At 38.9% G+C, this 24202-nt stretch overlaps 1 protein-coding gene across 1 annotated transcript in view; it reads right to left on the reverse strand.

The window, feature by feature from the left end:
* LRP6 (LDL receptor related protein 6) overlaps nt 1-24202 on the reverse strand; it is a 111282-nt gene that overhangs the window by 17204 nt on the left and 69876 nt on the right. Inside the window, exons 9-16 of the mRNA XM_040966960.1 lie at nt 14745-14961; nt 13928-14217; nt 12729-12955; nt 9994-10178; nt 9145-9471; nt 6171-6373; nt 3880-4091; nt 2933-3123 (exon numbers count right to left, since the gene is read on the reverse strand). Coding sequence (XP_040822894.1) covers nt 2933-3123; nt 3880-4091; nt 6171-6373; nt 9145-9471; nt 9994-10178; nt 12729-12955; nt 13928-14217; nt 14745-14961 — 1852 coding nt within the window. The remainder of the gene's footprint in view (nt 1-2932; nt 3124-3879; nt 4092-6170; nt 6374-9144; nt 9472-9993; nt 10179-12728; nt 12956-13927; nt 14218-14744; nt 14962-24202) is intronic.

Genomic DNA, 24202 nt, shown 5'->3' on the forward strand with positions numbered 1-24202 from the left:
AAATGCAACTTAAAAAGCACCAATAAAAAAAGACGGACTGGTTGGTAATAATGAGAGGATGGTATTAAGTGGAAGTCAACAGTGTTAACGCAGGACTCATGATAAGCATACGTCAACTTTGATGCCAGTGAGTAAAGGAAAGTAAAACATCTGAGCCAATAAAGAAAATATATGCTATTTCTTCAACAAACTAAGCCTGTGCTAAAAATGCAATCAACTGTAAATAGTGAACTATAAATATACATAAAACGGGCTCCACTGGAGGCTACAATATGAAATAAATTCCATACTAAGAAGCATATCATCATATGAGAATACATAAGAAAATAAACAACTCAAATGACACTTACCTATTTAAAAAAATTTTTTTAAGTGAGGTCCATGTATTGACAGCAAAATACCAACAAATACATTACAAATAAAAATTTAGAATAATTTTTTTTGTAAGCACACAAAATTTTAAAACATGAGCAAATCAAGTTCAAAAACTAGAATAGTGCATCTTGCCAAGCTTTGATTTATTCCAGCCAACTGGAGAAAGGAGGAAAGGTTCTTAATCTGATAAGGATTATCTACAGAAAATCTCAGCAAACATATTCCTTGTATCAAAGCACTGAATACCACCATGGCTTCAAGCATCCCCCATGAATTAAGAGGAACTGCTGTAGACAGCAACAGCAGACTGGAACGGAACAGATGCACGTGACAGAAATCACACATGCACTGAGATTTGCCCAAGAATCTCATTAACAATGAAAGCTTAACACCCAACAGTGTTAAGGCCTGAATGACTACATGAATAAAAATCAACTGGCTTTTTACAGCATAACAAAAAACCCCTACTCTCAACTGTAAATAAGTACAAGAACATTAAAAACTATAAAGATATACTAAAAACTACAAAGGAGGAGAAGAAAAAAGGAAGTATCCAAAAGCAAATATGATAAAATCGCAGGATACATATTCTATACTTAGTTAATGACTGAATCATTTCTGCACCAGGGGCGGAAAAAAGCACAGAAAAAAACTGTAGTTAACTCATTAAGTGATAACAATGATGAAACATTAAATGCCATTTCCTAAGCTTTCGTTAATGAACACGTTACTTTTACAGCAGAAAATAAATATTGTAAATTAAAAAAAGGAAAAAAAGGAAAGACAAGGGGAAAAACTGATCTGTTACTAAAGGTGAAGTAGGAGACATGAGCAATCAGAAGAGGAGAGAGCACGAGGCTAGAGCTGCCAAGAGTCACGCATAACCACGTACACCCTGTCTGGAATCAGTGAGAGCATAACGGAGGGAAGGCAGCTACCTATCACAGAACTCAGTTTTATAAAATTACAGACTGTGTATTCAAATACACAAAGCTTCAATTAATGCAAGAATAGTCAGCATTCTGGTATGCTACCAATCCAGACTTCACATTTACCTACATTAAAAAAAAATAACACACACGTGGTCTCGTTTCTTAATTGTACAGATACAATGTGTGTATGCATACATATATATAATATAGTTCTAAATTTTAAGCAGATCTTCATAAACTCTGCTTTGCAACTTAATTTTTAAAATATACTTTTAAGGCTTAGTGCACACAGATCTAATTTTCTGAATGACTAATATTCTACACATTGAAATTAGAATGCATTTCTACATGAAAAACAATGTTTCACAAAAATCCTTTAATTCTCTAAGATGGCTATCTGAAAGAAATTTCCAACTGCAAATGTGTATTTTTAAATTTTGACAATTACTAACAAACTCTATTACCTAAAAGGTTCAACCAATTCTCCCAAAAAAGAACAGGTTTGTCAGTTTCTACCACTCTGCTAATGCTGGGTATAATCAACTTTTAACCTTCATTTTTAATGATTTGTTCTCTTTCTTTTTTTCAGAAAGGAAGAATTACAGAAAGAAGAGATTGGGGAACATCTTCCATCAGCTGGTTCACTCCCCAAGTGGCTGCAACAGTCGGGGGGGGGGGGGCAATCTAAAGTCAGGAGCTTCTTTTAGGTCTCATACATGGGTGCAGGGGCCCAAGCAAATTTGAGCCTTCTGGTGCTTTCCCTGGCCATAAGCAGGCAGCTGGACTGGAAGTGCAGCAGCCTGGATGTGAACTGGAACACACAGCGGATGCTGGTGCCACAGGTAGAACCTTAGCCCATGGTACCACAGTACCAGCCCCCAACTTAGATCTTTTTTGGCCATGATTATAGATACAAATCATATATTATTATTATTATTATTAAAGACTCATTTATGTATCTGAAAGCCAGTTACAGAAAGATGGAGAGTAATAAAGAGCCATCCACTGGTTAATTTTCCAAGGCATTGCAATGGTCAGGGCTATGTCCCTTGTCAGCAGTGTACTCAAAGTATTTAGGCTTTAGAAATTGAATGTAAGGAAGAAACTGTAATTATAAAAATAGGATTGCAGAGAAATGAGTAAGTAAACCCATAGATCTTAAAACCAATTAATATTTCAATCTGGCTAAGATACCAGAAATGTAATAGCCATAATAAATCTGTGATAACTGAGTCCTAATCGATACAGACTTTCCAACTGGACTTGCCAACATTGCCCTGCCCCTTATGACACTACCCCCAAAAGTTTTAAATTAGTGATATAAAAAATTCTAGTTCAACAAATGAATGCAGGAGCTGCAAATGAGCAAGCAGGAGCTCAATCTCAGACTAGCGTTCAGAGAAAACACAATGAAAACAACAACTACAGAAAAGAGAAATAAGAGATGCATTAGACATACTATCTACACAGTCCAGATGAGAACTCAGGGAGCAACCAGAGTCATCATACTGACAGCAGGAAAAAAATCCTATCCTCAACCAAACTGTAAAAATGTCTTAACACAAAAGTATTGATAGTCATCTTGAAAACTCCCATCAAAATAAGGAAGCACATTGGTTGAGTACCTGAGAGATCACTGCTTTCAATTCGCCGAAGATCCGAGTCAGCCCAAAAGAGCTTGCCCAACCTGCTATCCAGGGCTAGAGCAATTGGCTTACTTAAGCCACTGAAGAAGAGAACCTCCCGTTCTGTTCCGTCCAAAGCAGCCCGTTCAATTTTTGGAGACCTTTCCTGAAGATTGGTAAAATACATATACCTGAAGAGAAAGTAGGAAAAAGTAAGTTACCAAAGTAATAATAAAAATATAGGGATAACATTTCTGTTTTAAAATCTATTTTTGGAATAGGTTGAGGGTTTATGTTTTATTACTTTTATTAATAGCATCAAAAGGAAACACAGAGAAGTTTTTGGAAAGCTAACTTTCATAGGTTAACACACAGTGTTATGAAAGAATACATACCTATGCTTTCAGACTGACAATAAATCAAAGATTAGTGGTCAGACCAAAAACATCTTAAAAGTCCTTTTACTAATTACTTTTAACTAAAAACAAATCAGAGATAAATCGTTTCTTATACTTAGTGTACAGATTCTATCTTTTCTCTACTTCTTTTGATGTGAGATACTTTCCCTATAGAACTCTTATATCATTAATTCAGACACTACTGAGGACTGAATAATACATGCAAAACTCTGTGTGAAGTAAACTATGACACAGTAACTCTTAGGAACTTGAAAAGACTGTTCAGTATGTAGTAAACAGGTAACTACAGAGACACTGATACAGCATGCATGACTCAGAAGGGAAAAGCCTATCTAACCGGGTAGGATACACGTCCCAGGGGACGCAAGGAAGAAAGTTCTAGGCCAAGATATCAGTAAAGGATAAGAGAAAGTGACTAAAAATTCACAGTCAAATGGATGAAGAATCTCTGGCTGTCCCATGGACTAAGAAGGAAGGTTGAGGAGGTCTCAGATGTCAAGACAGCTGACTGCCCCTTTGGAAACATACCCTTTTTCTGGGTTTACCACAATGGCTCGAGGTCTGTCTTGCTCGCCTTTCAGCACCACTCCAATGGATCTTCCATCCAATCTTGTCACATTAATGACATTGGTAGCCTCACAAGTCCAGTAGATGTAGCGGCTGTAAATATCAATGCTGAGATCATAGGGTTGTATTTCTAGGTTCTGATTTGGAACTGAGCTCACAACCACTGTGAAGCCCTAAGGAAAGAAAAACACAGAATATGAGACTATACCAGACAGCCTGGAGGATGACTGTCGCACTCTTCCACCTCTGTGGTCAGACACCTGAGATCACTGCAGTCTGACAGAGCATTTCTTGCTAATGTATTTTTGATGGATAACGTGCTCCCTGTTAACATGCATCTCAAATGTTCCCTTGACTTGTTATGACCTGAGGTCCAACAGAGAGCTGCAGACAAACTGGCTGCTCCAAGAAGCTGATAATGCTGTGAATGGACATTGGTCTCTTATAACTGGGAACAATGGCTATACCCACAATTTAGAAATACCTTTAGTAGTAGTTCTCCACAAGGGGCAATTTTGCCTCCCAGAGAGGCATTTGGTACTAGTTAGAGACATTTTTGATAGTCATGACTACTGGGGGTGTTAATGGGCACTAAATGGGTAGTAGACAGAGAAGCTACTAAATATTCTGCAATGCACAACAGCAAGTTCTTGGAAAGCCATCTTTCCATAACAAAGAATTATTCATCCCCAAATTTAAATGGTGCCAAATTTAAGAAAGCCCGTTCTAAATGCTCTACAGATAAAAACAACTAGTCAGGGTTACAATTCCAATCTTTAGATCATCTCTATCCCATCCTCAAACCTACTAAAACCTCAAATTAAAAATACTTTCTTTTACAAAGCCAATGAAGAAGAGAGGTTTTATGTTCATTCGCTCTAGTTGCATAGATTATGGTCTAGCTACCTGATATCTCAGCAGAGACATATTTCTTAACAAGGTGACTTAACTGGTTTGCCATGCCTTGTGATACCTACCTGCCTATTAGTCCTGTCCTACACAGTACAAGGATGCACCTGGAATGTACAACTAGGACTATGCCCCCTAAAGTATCTCTCAGAAGCCTTAAGTACATAATATTCTTATTTTTCATTTTGAAATAAGATATAACTCCTCCCCCCGGCAAAAAAAGTCAGTAATTTAATCTCCTTAAATTTTAATACATCCGGGCCCGGCACGATGGTGCAGTGGTTAAGGTTCTCGCCTTGCACGCCTGGGATCCCATATGGGCGCCGGTTCTAATCCCGGCAGCCCCGCTGCCCATCCAGCTCCCTGCCTGTGGCCTGGGAAAGCAGTCAAGGACGGCCCAAGACTTTGGGACCCTGCACCAGCGTGGGAGACCCGGAAAAGGCTCCTGGCTTCGGATTGGCTCTGCTCCAGCCGTTGCAGCCGCCTGGGGAGTGAATCATCGGACGGAAGATCTTCCTCTCTGTCTCTCCTCTCTGTATATCTGCCTTTCCAATAAAAATAAAACAAATCTTTAAAAAACCAAATTTTTAATACATCCAAGATCCCATTCACTATCAATGCTATCAGGAAGATGACAAACAACTACTTATAACAAGTTGGGCGCAACACTGTCTAACCACAAAAAAACCAGCAGCAAATTTGGAGACTATGTTAATCTATAACCAACATGGAAGCACAGGTAAGTGACATAATAGTCTCACTCCCATCCCAGTCACCAAAGAGTATTTACCAACAGCACTAATAAATGTTCTAACTTTTATTGAGGTTATACATGTTTTCTATCCTATGAAACTTGCACGTAATAGTACACTAACAATTTAATTGTTATTTATCAAGTTCCTACTACCTAAAAATGAAGAGCTATTTACAAGAATCCTAGTGAGTGATAGAGTTGGGGTCAGAATAAAGACCTATTTGATTATGAAGCTCCTAGCTTACCATATAAATGAGACTATAAGAAAAAGCCGTACCTATAAAACTGTGTCACATAATGCAATGTAATCAATAAAAAAAAAAAAAAAAAAGAAAGAAAGAAAGAAAGAAAGAAAAACCCAATATAGATGGGTGTGGACAACAGGGACAAGACACTGCTAATGTACTGTCTTATGGTGTCCTAATACATAGCGTGTCTGTCTGTCTGTCTGTCTGTCCGTCTCTCTCTCTCTCTCTCTCTCTCTCTCTCACACACACACACACACACACACACACAGAGTCAAGTCAAACCAGATTTTACCCAGTTACCCGTCAGAAGGAATGGGTTTTTGAGCTGAGCCCCAAACTACCTGGCTGCCATCCTCCTGTGCCTTTCGGATCACGTTTTGGCGGGAGTCGATCCAGTAGAGCTGCTTGTCCAGGGGGTCGTAGTCGATGGCCCGCACGTTCCGAAGGCTGTGGATGGGCAGGATGATGTCAGGGCTTTGCTGCTCATCGATCACCATGCGGTTGATGGCGCTCTTCTGACTGAAGAGCAGGAAGGTGGTCGGAGCTTTAAGAAAGAGCAAATATGAAACACAAATTACTCTATTTTCTTTGATTTATCCACAGAAAAGTTGACTTCAACAAGACATGTGAGAAAGATAACAAAATTCTCTTAGTCTACCAAGTGAATTAACCTATTCCTCCTTACCTATTCTAGTCTGTGGTTCCAACCTAGTCTTCTCACCCTCTAGTCTTATGAATTTAACTAAATCACTGAACTTTTCCGGGTCAAATTTTACTCAACTCCACAAAATTCCTGTTATAACCATCTTGCCTATTACATTGACATAAAGAGCATACAACATATAAACACATATTTTAAAATGTGAAAGCAGGTCTTGCATAAATATGAAATGAAAGCACTTTATTCTGACTATTAAGAGCAGGAACAAACTTGGTATTAACAGGAGATAACAAGCTTTGACAGATTACAGACACTTTGTTTTGCTTAGTGTGTGCACATGGTTGCCAGGAATTGGGAGTAGGTAAGAATTAACCAAACTACTAATAATTGATACTTGGCACTCATTATCACTAATCCTTGTAACACACTTTATATTTCTATTTTCACTTAAAAAATACCCTGCTTTGATGCTGCTGATGCCCTAAAATTATGAAATGGGAAAAATGTAACAGACATTATTTCTACTTCCCAGAAACCAGGCCTCAGATGACTAAACAATCACCAGTTCTATGGAAAAAAAAATCTAGAAAAGAACAGCATTTAAGAATGCTACCAACAATCATAAAGTCTCAGTGAAAACACATCTTGCCCCTCCCGCTTCTATGTGAATATATTCTAAGGCCCCTAGTGGCTGCCTAAAACCACAGATCAATTAACCCCATATATACTGTATTTTCCCATACATACGTATCTATAGTAAAACTTAACTTATGGATTAGGAACAGTAAGAGATTAGCAACAACTAATAAAATAGAAAAATCAAAATAATATATCATAATGAAATTGCCAGCATCACTACTCTTGTACTTCGATGCCATTATTAAGTAAAGCAAGGGTTAATTACATACAGGCACAGCCAAACTGCAACAGCTGATCTGATAACTCAGATGACTAATCCCAGTGAGGCACAGACAAGCAGTATACACAGGGTGGACTTGCCAGACAAAGGCATGATTCATGTCTCACGTGGGACAGTAAAAGACTTCACCGTGTTACTCAGAATGGTATGCAATTTAAAGCTTACATGCTGTTTACTTCTGGGATTTTCTCTTCTGTTTTTTCTATTATTTACTTTTTTTGACAGGCTATAGGGAGCCAGAACTAGAACCAGACATCTTCCATCCCCTTGTTTATTCCCTAAATGCCCAAAAGGGTGAAGGCTGAGTTGTGTCAAAGTCAGGAGCTGAGAATTTAATCCAGATTTTTTTCCCCCATGGGGGTGTTAAGGGGTCCATGTACTGAATTCATTACCTGGTGCCTCCCAGGGTATGCACCTAACAGGAAGCTGGAGTCAGGAACAGGGTTGGGATTTGAGCTCAGGTACTCCAATATATGATGCAGGCATCCCAAATAGCATCTTAAACTGTGCCAAATGCCTGCCATGATCTAATGTTTCTTTTCACTGTGGTTGACCATGGGTAAGTAAAACCACAGGGTGAAATCATAGATAGGGAGTGTATGTCTAAACTACAACTACTCACTCTTCTCTTGGAGCGTGCAATATCACTCCAATCCAGTACAAATTTTGTTCATCTCAGGGATACAAAACAAACAGTCCAGCCAGGACCCTTAGCTTTATTTCTTCCCTGCCAATTCCTCACTGCGCCATTAATGATTTGTGATTCCTCAGCTTATGAGACATTTACACTCAAATGTAGATGAACTTCAAGCCCATTTCTAGCCTGCTGTCTGCTCTGAAAGAAGTTTTACTGGAACTCAACTCTTCCTAGTTTTAAAATGCACTGTGTGTAGCGGCTCTTAGGCTACAGCAGACAGAGCTGGGCAGAGGTGAGCAGCTACCACAGAGCCTATACACATATAAAATCTAAAGCATTTACTCTGGCCCTTTAGAAAGCAAGTTTTCTGGCTCCTGCATTATGCCTAGGTAATCTATTATTTTGAATGCATCCTGGCAATTCCACAATTAGCACTCCCAGCTTTGCTTCCCTACCACTCCACCTAATTGTCTTCCTCTGCTCATGCACACCATTACTAAATTATGTTCACCCCAGCTCCAAAATATATCTTGAATGCATCAGCGTCTCTGCATCACCACCCTCACAACACAGCCCACGTTTGTGTCACTACAGCAGTCTTAAGACAAACAAATACGGACTCATGACTGAGTGAGAAAATCATCACCACACCAGCCAGAAGTAACACAGCCTGCTGTGCTCACAGCCTGTGCTCTCTAGTTCCCACCAATTACTGAACGTTTTATGCTGCTTTAAATTTTTTCATGCACATTTTCTGCCCAGTCTTATACAATCAATTTTTGTTTGTTCCACTGGGTACACTTTAAAGGACAAGAGAGTTATGTTTAGGATTCTCTTCTTTCCTTTAAAATGAATAAATATGAATTATGTATAGCACACATATGATTTCTGTCTCTATAATGGTATGTAAATTTTGCACTAAATACTTCAGGCCCAAGCGTTGTTATCATCAAACAAGTGGTAAAAACTTAATTATACAAATAATCAACTCTAGAATTCCATGGTTTTTTTTTACTCTATAAAGAATAAATTAAAGCACTTCGAAAATGCTGCTTCATTTTTTTATGCAAGCCTGTTTTGAAGGGAAATAGAGCTTACCACTACAAGTCCTGTTGTCAGCGTTAAGAGAGTAGTGGGCAGGGCATCCACAAACAAAACCTCCAACCGGCACAGCCAAGCAGAGATGGGAACAGTGCCCATTGCTGGAAGCACACTCATTCCAGCCGGCCTGCCGCGAGGAGTGAAAAACGAGGATGTCCATCACATAATCCAAATGGCCCTGAATAATGGTGCGGTTTTGGCCACTGGTTTTGTTGGCACGCTCGATGCTGCGTCGGCTCCAGTCCGTCCAGTAGATATAATCTTGGTATTGAGTTAAGCCAAAAGGATGAGGCAAGTCATCTGCTATAACTTCACGGTTGAGTCCTATTTTTGGAAGGGCAGCAGAAGGGAGAAACAGAGGGATGAAATATGTGTGAATACAAGAGTCTTGTCAGTCAATAATAATAATAATAATAATGAAATAAGCCAAGACATTAAATCATAAGCAATTTAAAATAAAACAATTAACAAGACCAGTCCTTTAAATCACTCCATCTACTGTTTTAAACCTAGCATTCCTGGTATAAATCAGAGTTCACTTAAATTCCTACAAATGATCTATTTTGACAGTAGCTTTATTTTCTCTACTTAAGAGTCTAAATGGCTCAACTTGTCCTCTTCCTTCCATTTAGATAGAAGTACATACATAACAATAATGAAATTTTCACATTATAAAGACGTATAAATCCAAGTACTTGGAGCCACTATTAACTCATAAACAGGATGTAATTCTGTAACAGCAGAAGAATCCAAACATTCCAATAACGCTTTATTACAAGTATTTAATCAAGAGTGAACAGCAGCCGCTGATTATTGCAGCAAGAACAAAAGACAGTCAAAGCTTACCAAGCATATTTGAAGATTCAATTAAGTTGGTATCCAGGTCTGTCCAGTACAGCCTCCTTTTGGCATAGTCAATAGTTAGGCCATTTGCACGCCCCACGTTTGGAACTAATGTAGTGCGTTCACTTCCATCCATAGCAGCTCTGTCTATCTTAGGTTTTCCACCCCATTCAGTCCAATACATGAACCTAAATTAAAAACAATTGATATGTAACATTCCACTTTTGAGTCATATTCAGATAGTAATTGGAGAAAAAATATATAGTAAAACAGAATCATGGCTGTAATTCTTTTAATTATTTGGCACCTTCAACTGAGTATTTTTTCTCACATCTCAAAAGGGAAGTAAATCAGCTTTCCCCAGTCTTCAATAAATTTGTTCCATCCAGAAATAAACCAATGGTTTCTTTTTTGTAGCACTGGCATTTAATTTAAGAAAATAGCAAAGGATTAATGCTCTGGTCTTAAACTGGTTCACCTCTGAATAAAGTATGTTCTATATTTCTGAATATAAGAAATTTAAGTTTTTAAAATGCTGAATTGCTTTTTGATTTGTATAATCAAGTTTCCCTGAAATAAGCTGCAGGAGCACATCAAATGCAAAAATAAATAACGCTTCTTTAACTGAAGTCAAAACCAAAGCTTTAAAGTGTTTTTAGTCATGAGTCCAAGGAAAAATGCCACATGAAGATGACCCCAACCAGTTACCCGATGAATAGGACTACAACAGTCCCTATGACATTTCAGAAGCAGCTTCTGCTTGATATTTTACTTTTTTGAATTGTTCACTCTAATTTTAGAGCAATCCTTCAGTACAGGAATTTCACACATGAGGAGGTCAGAGCCCTGTTAAGAGATATGAATGTCTTGTGTTCTCAAGCCAGCTAATGTGGCAGACCTAGAACTAGAATCAAGTCCTTACCCAAAAGTCCTTTCAACTAAGCTAGCAAAGGTTAGTGTTTGAGACTGATCGTGGCACTAGGAAAGCACCACATGGCAGCCTTCATGATATGTCCGTGGAAAGATATGCTCTCATCAGCCTGTCACCTGAGAGCTGAGCTGGTAGCAATGTATGAAGATGATTTCAGAAAATTAGAGTTGTCTCAGGGCTTATTTTGCATTTATATTTGTCAGCTGACAGGCAGAGCACATCCCAAGAACCAAAAACAAAACAAACGAATGTGTTTCTTTATATTTTTTTTTTTTGAAGAAAAACATTTTATTGGAAAGGCACAATTTACAGAAGAGAAACAACGATCTTCCATCTGCTGGTTCATTCCTTAAACAGCTGAAATGGCTGGAACTGAGTCAATCCACAGCTAGAAACCAGGCGCCTCCTCTAGGTCTCCCACGTGGGTGAAGGAGCCTAAGGCTCTGGGTCATCCTCTACTATTTTCCCAGGCCACAATCAGGGAGCTGGATGGAAAAAGGATCATCCAGGACATGAACTGGAGCTCATATAGGATGGTGGCACTTGCAGTTAGCCAACTGAGCCACTGCACTGGCCCTAGCAGTTAGCTTCTTAAAGCTTGCTGACTCCTGCTAAGGATCAGCTACTCTTGAAAAACATATCCTGTAAAGAATTCAGTGTATGTCACAATACCAAAGCTTCTCCCTAGTTCATAATGATCAGAGTAATTATCGACTTCAAATTAATGGTCTAACCTGGAGCTTTTGTAATAAAGAGTAGTCTTCCTTAAATTAACAATGAATATGTTCGAAGGCTCCCTGTAGGTGCCTGAAACCAGATAGTACCAAAGTCATCATATAGCACATGTTTGTATACATATGTACCCATGATAAATTTCAATAGATAAATCGGATACAGGAGATTAATATTAAATAGGGGCTGATGTTGTGGCACAGAGGACGAAGCATCAGCATCCCATTATGGCTGTCAATTCAAGAGCCAGATGCTCTACTCTTAATCCAGTTCCCAACTAACACTCCTGGGAAAGCAGTGGAGAGTGGCCCAAATGCTTAGGCTCCTGCACCCATTTGGGAGACCAGGAAGAAGCTTCTAGTTTCAGATTGACCCAGCTTCAGCTACTGAGGCCGTAAGGGGAGTGAACTAGTGGCCAGAAGATTTCTGCTTCTCCCTCTTTCTCTGTAACTCTTTTTTTTTTCAAATAAATCTTTATCCTTTTCTTTTCGTTGTTGCTGTTTATTTGTTTAAATACTAGGATATATCCAAAATCCTGCTTTAAAAAATAATGGAATAATTATAATAGGTGTTATGTAACAAAGGTTATTTAAAACTTACAAATATTTATCTTTGGAATTTTTCAATTAATGTTTTACTACTCTAGTAAGTGAAAACATGGAAAGCTAAACTACAGATGAGGGGGGATTACTGCAGTTATCTTTAGCCCACCAGTATTGTTTCAGTGGGTTTACTGCAACAAGTTTGTGATCGGGTCTAACCGGGGAGAGACGGCAAGCAAACACAGGTTGAACCTCAAAACAAGCTCTTCACTTAGTGTATAACTACTAACCAACAGTATTTAAGTCACTTCATTTTCTTCACCCAGTATTAATAATGGCAAAAGTAAAATTCAGCTACTCATTCATTCTAAATCAGTGACAACTCAATTAATACTCTTAAATACTGCTGTTATTTTGTTGTCAAACCCATACGCGATATTTAAGACATCAAGAATACAATCCATAGCTAAGCCATGTTCCTCAATGTGGGCAATGAATGAAGTCTCAAAGGAAGCAAAGGTTAAGCTATTTACCCTTCAGCAGGGTCCAGTGCTAGAGCTCTGGGGCTATCCAGGTCTTTCCACACCAAAACTTGTCGATGCTGCCCATCCAACTTTGACACCTCGATTCGATTTGTTCCAGTGTCTGCCCAGTACAAGTTCTTCCCTAGCCAGTCCACAGCCATGCCTTCTGGATAGTCTAAGCCAAATTCCACTACGTGTTCCAAGGCACTGCCATTCATAAAGGCTCTGCTGATGGTCTGCAAAAACAAAATGGACACAACAGTCATTCAGCTCACATTCAAACCTGACTCAGAATATCAGAATCATCTTTTGCTGGGGACAGGGAAGTCCACACCACCAAGAAGCTCATTGTTTCTTAATTGCATTCCCAAAGTTGACAAGCACAAACAAACATGGTTAATTTCCAATAAATACAACTCTGATCTTAAGTTTTATTGCCAATTGATAGTTGAAACTCATAAGGACCATAATGGGTATTCTACAAAGTAATATAACAGAACTTTTTTAATAAATATATTTAGCAGTAATCAAGTGAAAATGATGTGACTAGAAAGCTGCAACCTTCACTGCCAGTCAACTTTTCAAAAGTATGTGAGAGTATGCCAAGTCATTGTGTCAACCTGAGAAATCCTTAGTAACTTTATAAAATGGTACAACCATTATTATCCATTAGTAAAAACCATAAAATTTAAAACAACCACAATTCACACTAATTGCAACAGATGCTACCTTTTGTCAAGCACTAGTTTAAGCGTTCTATGCCCACAGATTTTCTCACCAAATGTGCCCAGTAGCCTTGCAAGAAAGGTACTACTTCAGTTTTAGGATGAAAGAACTTAAAAGAAGGCCTCCCAGTAAAAGCTGTCAGGCTCTAAATAAGTTCTGTTTCAAATAATACTAGCGCCAAGCCTCTATAAGTCATTTTATGTGATTCACCTACTGTTTCTGCAGCTAATTACAGAAAACACCACTTACCATCTTCAAATGGAATAAAATAGAGGGGGGAAATATTCTTCAGATTGAGAACATTAGCAAAACATTTTGCATTAAAGGGCAACTAGCAAAATGCAGAATGGACCTTTGCCTTCACTCTTTTGAACTCTGCCTGTCAAACAATGAGGGAGGCTGCTCACAATATGAGGATTTAGACATTTATGAAGTCCTCCCTCTTTAGTCCCCAACTTGTATACTCCAATTCATTTGCTAACCTTGAGCGATATATCAGTCCAGTAAATTCGATTGTCTGTCACGTCAAAATCTAAAGCAGAGGCTTCTTTGACCCCAGTGAGTGGAATGGCCACATTATTATTGTTTGTTTCCAAAGAAATTCGTCTGATATCTGCTCTGCGTGAAAACAGAAGAAAAGCCTCTGGGACAATGCAGGTCTTCATGTCACTGATGAGCTCGAAGCCAATAGGGCAGGCACAGCGAAGGCCCTGAGGTCTATAGAGGCAAAGATGGCTACATCCCCCGTTCTCCTCAGCACAAGGGTTGGTTCCTGAAAGATAGATCAATGTCAAGGGCACACAAACACACACAGATGTGATCAACACATTTTCATTTTGAAATTAAACATCTGTTTCAAAAGATCTATGATTATATGTGTCAGCTCTTAATCCAGAGTTTCAATTCTGGAGTTTCTCACAAACAAGCAGGATAAAGATTAACAGGGAGCGTCAGTACTGCAAAAACACTTCTCTTTCTACCCACAGTAAGCTTTAAAATAAATAGCATTACTCAAGCAATATGAATGAACTTTTTTATGAGCATACCGCAGTGCCTAAGCATGTATTTATAAATACATTAAAAAAAAAAAAGCTATAGCTTTTGATTCTAGCTGTTATAGCCAGAACAACAACTCAACATTTCAAAGAGTTCCCCCTGATGACAAAGGGGAAGGGGCTTATAGACAGGATTCCTCTGTTATCTCAAACATTCGTAACTTACACGCCTGCTTTAAAGCTGCCACTTACACGTGTTCTCACTCCTGGTCTCCATTTCTAAGCAAATGCCACAATTACTTACCAATGATTCGATGGACATTGGTGGCCTTCAGGCCCATGAGGTCAGGCAGCTGATCTATGATGATTTCCCTCTCCGCACTTCGCTTGTGGACTCTCTCGATGCTACGCCGCTGCCAGTCAGTCCAGTAAACATAGTCCCCCAACAAAGTAAACCCAAATATGTGCGGGATCTTGTCTTCTACCAGCACTCGTCTCCCAGTGCCATCAGTATTCATAACCTTCAAGATAAATTCAGAGAATGAGAAGAATGAAGGTAGCACTTTTCCTTCAAGGGTGTGTAAAAACAACTAAACTGCCAGTTGCACTGAAACCTAAGAAGCATGGAAGATGTCCTATTACAATGTTTTCACAAAATTACACCACCAGGATTTAGTGAGTGATTCCAAGTTATTTAACACACATTCATACAACTATCTGATCACTACTTCTTCTATTGTTACTTTTCCTTCTAAAAACTCTTGCTACTTCAGATGTAGTTGGAACTACATCAGTTGAAATCACATCCTTCTAAATGATTGTCAAAATTCAAAATATACTATGTTCACTCTGCTTACTTCTGTTTTCAAATTACATTATCTTCCTGTGTATTACATTTTCAACATATTTTATTCTGAGAAGTTCGCCTTTTCAATATCTACCAAAACTGGAATTCATATGAGGTCACACACCTTGTAAACAGAGTTAATGTCTGTTTGAAGACCCTGTCCACTTAACATACTTTTAATTGTTATTATTAAGGCAACAACAACAAACAGATAAAATGGATCTCATTAAATCCCTTAATTCTCTGAGATTATAATCAGAAAATATGTAGCACTCATGATGTGTTCTCTGCAACTCATTTTCAGAGAAAGAGGATATACCTACTCTTTGCAGTTAACCTGAAACAACATTACTGAATTCTGACACTTACACTGTAGCAACATGTACTATTCTGTTTTGAAAGATGAAGAGCTCAAGTCCTCTAATGAGAGCATTTAGACCTTTTAGAATGCCCTGGGTACAATGCAAATTAACCTTCAAAAGTATTACCAGCATGCACACACAAACAGCATGTGAGTCCTACCCATCTAAAAAAGGTGCCAGATAATATGACACATAACTATTACTTTTTTTTTAAACCCAAAGGTCAGTAAGAAACATTCTAAGTCAACACATAATGAAATGGCAACCAGTTGTTACCTTCTGCACCCTCCCTCCTTTTTCCGTTGTTATTTTTATATCACTCCCTAAAATTTTAAGTACAAGAATAGACAACCCTAGCTCTTGGAAATTGACAAACTCAAACTGTGCTCAATTCTTGTATTTTCATTTGTAAATTATCAATAAACACTTAGCAAATATCTGGGGGAAGAGAGATCTGATACTGTTCATATAAGATGCAAGGCCAACTGTATACATCTGTAATTAAGCAGAATGCTCTATTTTAAAGTCACAAACAGATTTTAAAAAATAAATAAAGTACTGGAGTTGGCAGGATGACTCAACTGGTGGTCCTCAGCTTACAAGTGCAGAATCCCATATGGACACCGGTTCATGTGCCACTGTTCCACTTCCAACCCAGCTCCCCACTTGCAGGAGTGGGAAAGCAGCAAAATCTTGGGACTCTGCACCCACATGGAAGACCTGGAAGAAGCTCCTAGCTCATGGTTTTGGATCGGTTCAGCTCTGGCTTATTGTAGCCGTTTGGGGAGTAAACCAGCAGATCTAAGATCTTTCTCTGTCTCTCCTCTCTGTAAATATGCCTTTATAATAAAAATAAATAAATCTGAAAAAAAAACCCTAAGTATTATTTCAAGATAATAATAAAATAATAACATCATTGTGATCATCTTGAGAGAAAGAATCTGAATTCACATTTTAAAATGTCAATGATCACAACATCAGAGGCAGGATGTCAAAGTCCAGTAAAAGCCTTAGCTGCAAAGGACACCAAAGACACTCAAACTATCTCAAACAGGATGCAGAAGGCCTCCACATGACTTCTTTATCCTCCATCATTTGAGCCCAGGAAAAGTGCTCTTGCCTACCCTAAACCCATGACAACAGCACATTTCTGGTTACTTGTGAAGATTGCATATGCTCTTGACCTCACTTGAAAGCAGAGTTCCTAAGGAGAATTTCTAGCCCCATTTTATCACTGTCTGGAAATTATAATCAGAGTGAAAAGTCTCTCCAGTAGACATCAATTTGAGAAATGTAACTTGGGTAGGAGGAACTGTGTTTAACCTCTGAACTATCCACCCAACTTCTAATCAGGAGATGATTTTTTGACTCCAGTCTATCTCTGACATCCTTTTCAAGGACTTCTTACCCATATTTTCTTTCTTCTAAGGATCTCCAATTTCTCCGTCTTTCTGCCTTTAACACAAATTCTTAGATCTTAGGAAGACACTGCCTTAGAAGAACAATGATTCTATACTTCTCTCTTTACTCCACTGTTCTGATTTTATTGACATATTCTTTGAATATGAGCTGGAACTGCTGTTTCTACCTCATATCATTAACTTCCTTATCTCAAACAATGATACCAACACGGAGAGTTGCCTAGAACTGCTTTCTTGCTTTTTTCTATTCCTTTGCTCTTTCAACTCTGTCTAATACTTGATATCTTAATCACCCAATCCAACTTTCACGAGGCTTGGATGGCACAATATGATCTTATTTCTTTTTCAATCATCTGGACTGCTTTTTCCTTATTTCACTGGTTCCTCTTTGTTTTCCCAAAAGCTGGCTGGATATTTTCCAAGATCCTTCCCTGTCTGCAAAACACCATTCAAAAAGTCCATATGAAGCCAATGTCTAATCTAGCATTTAGAATGCCTGCTGCCTATGCTGGCGTACCTAAATTCAATTCCTGGCTCTGGCCTCCTGCTAACGCAGATCCTGGGAGGCAGTGATGACGGCTCATACGATTGAGTTTCTGTCACCCATGTGCAAGACCTGGATGGAGTCCATGGCTCCTGGCTCTAGCCCCAGCTGCTGCAGGCATTTGGGGATAGTCAATCAGCACGTAAAAGTTCTCCCTGTCTCTCTGGCTCTCACATACATAATAAAACTTCTTAAAAAAAATTAAAAGAACATTTGTATTTCTACTTTACAAACATTATTTGTTCTGCCAACTCTAGCTGTGTTAGTCTGGCTATGTTTGTTTTAATAAATGAACAGCTTTAACACAAGATAGGTAGTCATGAAATCTGGATAACAGTATTAAGAACAGAACTGCGAAAAAAAGAAAAAAATAACAACATACAATTCCAAAAGATCTTGTGGGTTCACACAGTTCTGCACTTATTAACTATTTAACAGTTAACCTTCATTCTGCTCTGAAAACTGTCTCATGATGAACAAATAATAGTGTAGCAGAAACTGATTTGGATTCAAAATTAGCTCAATCACTTACTGGGTGATTCCTAACATAGGCATTTTCTTACATGTAGAACAGGAAAGAGACAATACTACCACGGAATTATGTGAAGACTCAGCCAAACAATGTTCAATATTTTGCACAGTATTGCAGATGCCTGGCAATGCTGACCCGCTACCATCTAATGTCTTTCTGTTCAGATGCATTAATCCCTAAACATATGGAGCTAGATGGTCATATTTATTTCCTAATGCGGTGCCTCAAAGTAAAAAATCAGTATGTAAAAGGATATGTAGAAATAAGAAAATAAAACCACCATATACTGTGAAAATGAAGACGGAAACCAATACATAGAAATAAAATGGTTCACAACTGTTTCCATGTCTATCTGCTAAAAACCCGTGGAAAACTACAGGGCTACAGTCTTATCCCATTTTTTGCCCTCATTTTCACTGTTCACTTTTGTTACTTAAATACAAAATGACTAAAATAGCAAAAACAAACAGTTTGACAATGTGTGCAGAACATACTTTTGCTGCTCTACAAAGTCCTCACTTCACTGCCCTCCAAAACCAAACATCAATAAATGCTGGATGAACACAAGTGGATCAGGAGACACGACGACTTCTCGGAGGTTCAGAACAGCACCAACCGATCAAAATCCAGCTGGGGAGTAGAAACCACACATGCTCTCTCCAAGCTCTGATAAGCAGAGAAATCTTCAGAAAACAATAGCTGCAATCCATCTTGAAAAATTAGAATTTTTACCATGAGAGAGAAGCAGGGATTTTCCAGAATAAAATACGTAACACAGTAAGGCAAAGAATCAAGGATACACAGAATCCAATCATTAGACTGAGGCACAAAGAATACAAAAGGCATTCAGCACAGAATGTGTCAGGCAGATTATCACTCAGTGGAGTATGAAATTCCAGGATAAAGAGAACTATAAAAAACAAGAAGCTTTGGGAAGCACTCTAACGAGAGTGACACACAAATAGTATTTCAGGAGCAGCTATCTACCTTTGTAAGTGTGTTAGGTTATATATGTGAAAAAGAACCCTCGTAATTACAGAATTATGATTGGTGAAACATTTTCAGTTTCCTGTAGAGTAACAACAGAATTCCCAAACCCATTATTTGAACGTCATATGACCATATGCACTGCAGAGTCCAGAATGTTTTTGGATACTTATAAAAGTTAACACAGCATACATTGCACAACATCTATTTGGGTCTAGAGCAGCACTTCATTGCCAAACACATTAATATTCCCGCAAGAGAACACTTAAGATTTCCACAAGGTGGGATAAATAAATACCATAACGAATTGCATGTTGCTTATGTCAGGTCTTTCCACCAGCTAAGTAGAAGGTGATGTTTGGGTTTCAGAGTTGTTTGGACTCCAGCATGGTAGCTGAGGAACTGTAGTAGTGGCTAGGACTGAGCTAATCCATACCCAGGAGCCTCTTCCAGTGTCTCCCACAGGATGCAGGGTCTCAAGGACTTGAGTCATGCTGCTCTATTGCTTTCCCAGGCCATAAGCAGGGAGCTAGATCGGAAGTGGAGTGGCCTAGACATGTACTAATGCTTATATGGGATGTGGTGCCAATGCTGAGGGAGACTGGCTATGCCACTATGTCAGCCCCAATTGATCTCTTATTTTAAAAGCCTAACCTAGGGCCCGGCGTGGTGGTGCAGTGGTTAAGGTCCTCGCCTTGCACGCTCGGGATCCCATATGGGCGCCGGTTTTAATCCCGGCGGCCCCGCTGCCCATCCAGCTCCCTGCCTGTGGCCCCAAAAAGCAGTCGAGGATGGCCCAAAGCTTTGGCACCCTGCACCCGCGTGGGAGACCTGGAAGAGGCTCCTGGCTTCGGATGCGCTCACTTGGGGAGTGAATCATCGGACGGAAGATCTTCCTCTCTCTCTCCTCTCTGTATATCCGCCTTTCCAATGAAAAAAAATTAATAAAAATAGATCTTTAAAAAAAAAAAAAAGCCTAACCTAAAAAGGCATTTTTTGGCAGTAACACAAGTAAACATGAAAACAAGAATCATCAATTCACACCTATTCCAAATTAAGCAATGTAATTAACATGTGACAAAGATTTTTTTAAAACATATTCTTATACACACACTATTTCCCAATTCCCTAATCCCCTGTTCTCACATGCTATAGTTTTTATAACAGGATATGGTGCCCAGGAGAAATATAATAGAAGGGTACTTAAAGGTCTGTGGAAAAATGGAATTAAAATCAGTTTACCTTGATGCCAAAAACTTAATTCCACTTTTTTTTATGATGCACATTTTAATGAACTTTTTAAAAGTTTATTTCTTACAGATTTCAAATTGCTTGCAATGGAAAAACTTTGAATTATAATTTTCATTAGTTTTTTTTTCTTAAGATTTATCTATTTCTTTAAAGGAAAGAATTACAAAGAGCGAGAGAGAGAGACTGATTTTCCATCTGCTGATTCAATCCCCAGATCGCAGCAATGGCTTGGGTGGGCCAGGGTACAGCTAGGAGTTTCATCTGGGTCTCCCACATGGTTTCAGGAGCCTGAGCACTGGGCCATCTTCCAGTGCTTTCCCCAGGTATATTATCAGGGAGCTGCAACTGGAGTGAAGCAGTTAAGGAGACCATATGGTGACCATATGGGATACTGGCTGGCAATGTTGGCAACAGCTTAACCCACTATGCCACTAAAGTCAGCCTCCGTTAGCTTTTAAAAGAGAAACAGAAAACACAAAATGCAACTGAAAAAATGGGGGCAGAAACCCACTTACTGGAGCCATTATCACTGTATTCCAGAGTCTGCATGACCAGGAAAAGTTGGGAACCAGAGCAGGGAACACAAATCAGGTGCTACAAACTGAAATGTAGGCTAGCATATGTACACCCCAGAAACTTTTTAAAGTACCCTCCTACAAGTTCTAAATGTGATCCACACGTGTTAATTTTAAACTTTCAATAACTAGATTTTAATAAGTGAAAAAGATTACTAAATTAATTCAAATGCTATCTTAGGTCATCATTCTAGTTTTTCTTAATAAGTATTTAACAACTGAGGCATATAATTCATACTAGCTACATTTGGCTAGTGATTACACATTAGACTGTGCAAAATTAAAATTTCACAGTGATAACTACAAGCAAAATAAAATAAAACAAAATCACCTAACTGGCTTCTTCTTTGGATCACTGTCTCCTCCCATACTTGCCACTTTCAGTCATGCCCTAGCTTCAAGCTCAGAAAAATCTCCACTCTGGCATGCAGGCACCCCTTGACTGGCAGCTTACCGGCTAGGCCAAATGTGTGCCCCCACTATGGGTTTAAATTATCTAAAAAACGAAAAACACAATCTCTAATCTGAGGAAAAACAAAGCAAAGCAAAGATGAACATTCTTTTCTTTTGTATCACATTTGAAGGTTTCATTTTGAAACACAAGATGAAATTTCTAAGAACAAAGACAAAGATTTGCTTCTTCCATTCCTAGTCATGTTGGTAAAAGAAACCATCTCTTCTATCCAGCGGTTCTGCTCTTATGTTAGTCTACACTGCATTAACCCATAACTAAAACTGACTGAAGCTGGCTAGGTCATGATAATCTTTATTTTCCATTATATCTGAAATTTTCCATAATTAAAAGAAAAATGAAGAGATGGGAAGATAAGAACTGAGTCCAAGAGCACTTGAATAATTGCTACTGTTAATAAATGCTATTATTTTTGTTGTTAATATCATGTGGAATGCAATTATAAGGATCCTCTGAGATTAACCGATCAACGGCTTAAATCTCTCAGACTTCACAACCAAAGATACTCTTTTTCACAATGTCCCGAGATCACTTTTTGAAATCAACTTGCTTCAGTTTCTCCTGCAGAGTTCACTCTCCTGTTAGAAAACTAGTTTCTCCACTAAGCATGGCTCCCTTACCAGCCACACAGTGTCTTTCCAACACAGTGCAATGAGAACATGCTGCTTTGTCTCCAGGATCACTCTTCTCATCTCCAACAAGCAACAGTTTTGGACGAGTTACCAAGTTTATAAATACAGTTTTAAGTCCTTTATGTTTAAAATAACACATATCCTGGTTACAGCTTGTTTGTACATTCTGAACCCAGAACAAATGAACCAATTTAGGTGATTCCAGAAGATTACCCTTCTGCTTTAAAAGTGGAGCCAACATTAATTAAATCTGGCAGCCCCTGTGAGTGAGCTTCCCTGTATTACCTCAGAGTGTTTTAATTAGTGAAACTGAAATTAGACTTCTGTCACTTCAGAGATCTAACTTTAAATCTGAAACCAGAGTCTCCAGTGGTTTCAGTCGCTTCAACCACACTGTGGTATGGGTTTTACATTCTGAGGCATTCCCAAGTATCACAAACCACACTGAGAATATAGGCCACAACAGGAAATAGATGTGGGTTAACCATACTATCATCTGCACAAAGAGGTAATGGCAAAACTTCTACAGACAGCACATCTAGTTTTCAAGCAGTTTCATCAGCTCATTAAATGTCAAGACAGGATTACCCATGAAGTCTTGGAATGTGGCCAGCTTACTACCAAAATTGCTGCTGTGCAACTTCACTTGACTGAACACGTTCAAGGAACAGATAACAGCAGGACAACCAGGCATCCCATCATACAATGAGCTGAAGTGAGAATGCTACAGAGTTCCAGAAGAGCAACTCAGATTATGTACAAAATGAAGCATTTCACTTCTACTGCTCCAGCCAATACCTCAGCAGGCAAGTAATTTAAAGTTTATAAATGAGAGAGACAAGTGGGATTCAGAGCTGGGAACTGTACTTTCTCTCCGATATAACTTAAGTCATTAAGTAACACTGGGCCCGGCATGATGGCGCAGTGGTTAAGGTCCTCGCCTTGCACGCCCGGGATCCCATATGGGCGCCGGTTCTATTCCTGGCGGCCCCGCTGCCCATCCAGCTCCCTGCTTGTGGCCTGGGAAAGCAGTCGAGGATGGCCCAAAGCTTTGGGACCCTGCACCGGCATGAGAGACCCAGAAGAGCTCCTGGCTTCGGATTGGCTCAGCTCCAGCCGTTGCGGCCACCTGGGGAGTGAATCATCGGATGGAAGATCTTCCTCTCTGTCTCTCCTCTCTGTATATCCGCCTTTCCAATAAAAATAAATCTCTAAAAAATAAATAAATAATTAATTAAAGTAACATTTCAAACATGCCAAATCTTGTCGAGGTGACAAGTGAGGAACCTTTTCGATCCAGAAGGTAAAGTAAAGGGATATTGTGCACCTGTTTAAGGAAACACTAAGGGCAGCTTCAGTGCTACATTCAAACTCTCTTAGCCCAGCTCATGTCATGTTTGAGTACATACAAGTGAATTTACTACAAAAGAAGAAGAAAAGCATAATAGTAGCACTAGCTAGTTTACGCATTTCCACATAAAGTCAACACTATGACAAACAGCAGTAACATCTCCCTGGTCAATTTTAATTATACTCAACTGTTTCATAGGACAATCGTGAAAAGCCCCACTCTTTAAAAGTCCCAAATAAACCCTAAAAAAGCAAACAAGCCTAAAAAAGCAAACACAAATATGTTAACAATGGAAGACTGTCCCATTTCCAAGCACAGCTAAGATATTTGGAATCGCAGTAGGGAAAAAAATTTTAAAAGCAGGTTACTTTAGTGCTAATGAGCACACCTTATTACCAGATATGGAAACCAATCACTATTTATTAAAAAGAACTCAGGCTTTTTGGAGAAACAACTGATCCTAGGGCTGAAGCACAAGAACCTAAGATGAGGCTAAAACATACTGTTATTCTGAAAAAGTTATAGAGATTATGGAAACATCTCAAGGAAGTATCAAGTGCATCACTGTAAAATATGGCATAATCAGCTTCTTGTAAGTCCTCATTAAGTTCATGGAGGAACAGGCAGTAGGCTTAACAACACTGCTTGGTCCACATCAGAGTTCCTGGGTCGAAATCCAGCTCAGATCCAGCTTCCAGCTAATGTACACCCTGTGAAACAGAGGTCATGGACTCAAACAGTTGGGTTCCAGCCACTTCCATGAGAAACATGGACTCAGGTAGGTCCTG

Source organism: Ochotona curzoniae, unplaced genomic scaffold (assembly GCF_017591425.1).
Source record: "Ochotona curzoniae isolate NIBS_2020 unplaced genomic scaffold, NIBS_Ocur_1.0 contig_1482, whole genome shotgun sequence".
In the NCBI taxonomy this organism is placed as follows: Eukaryota; Metazoa; Chordata; class Mammalia; order Lagomorpha; family Ochotonidae; genus Ochotona; species Ochotona curzoniae.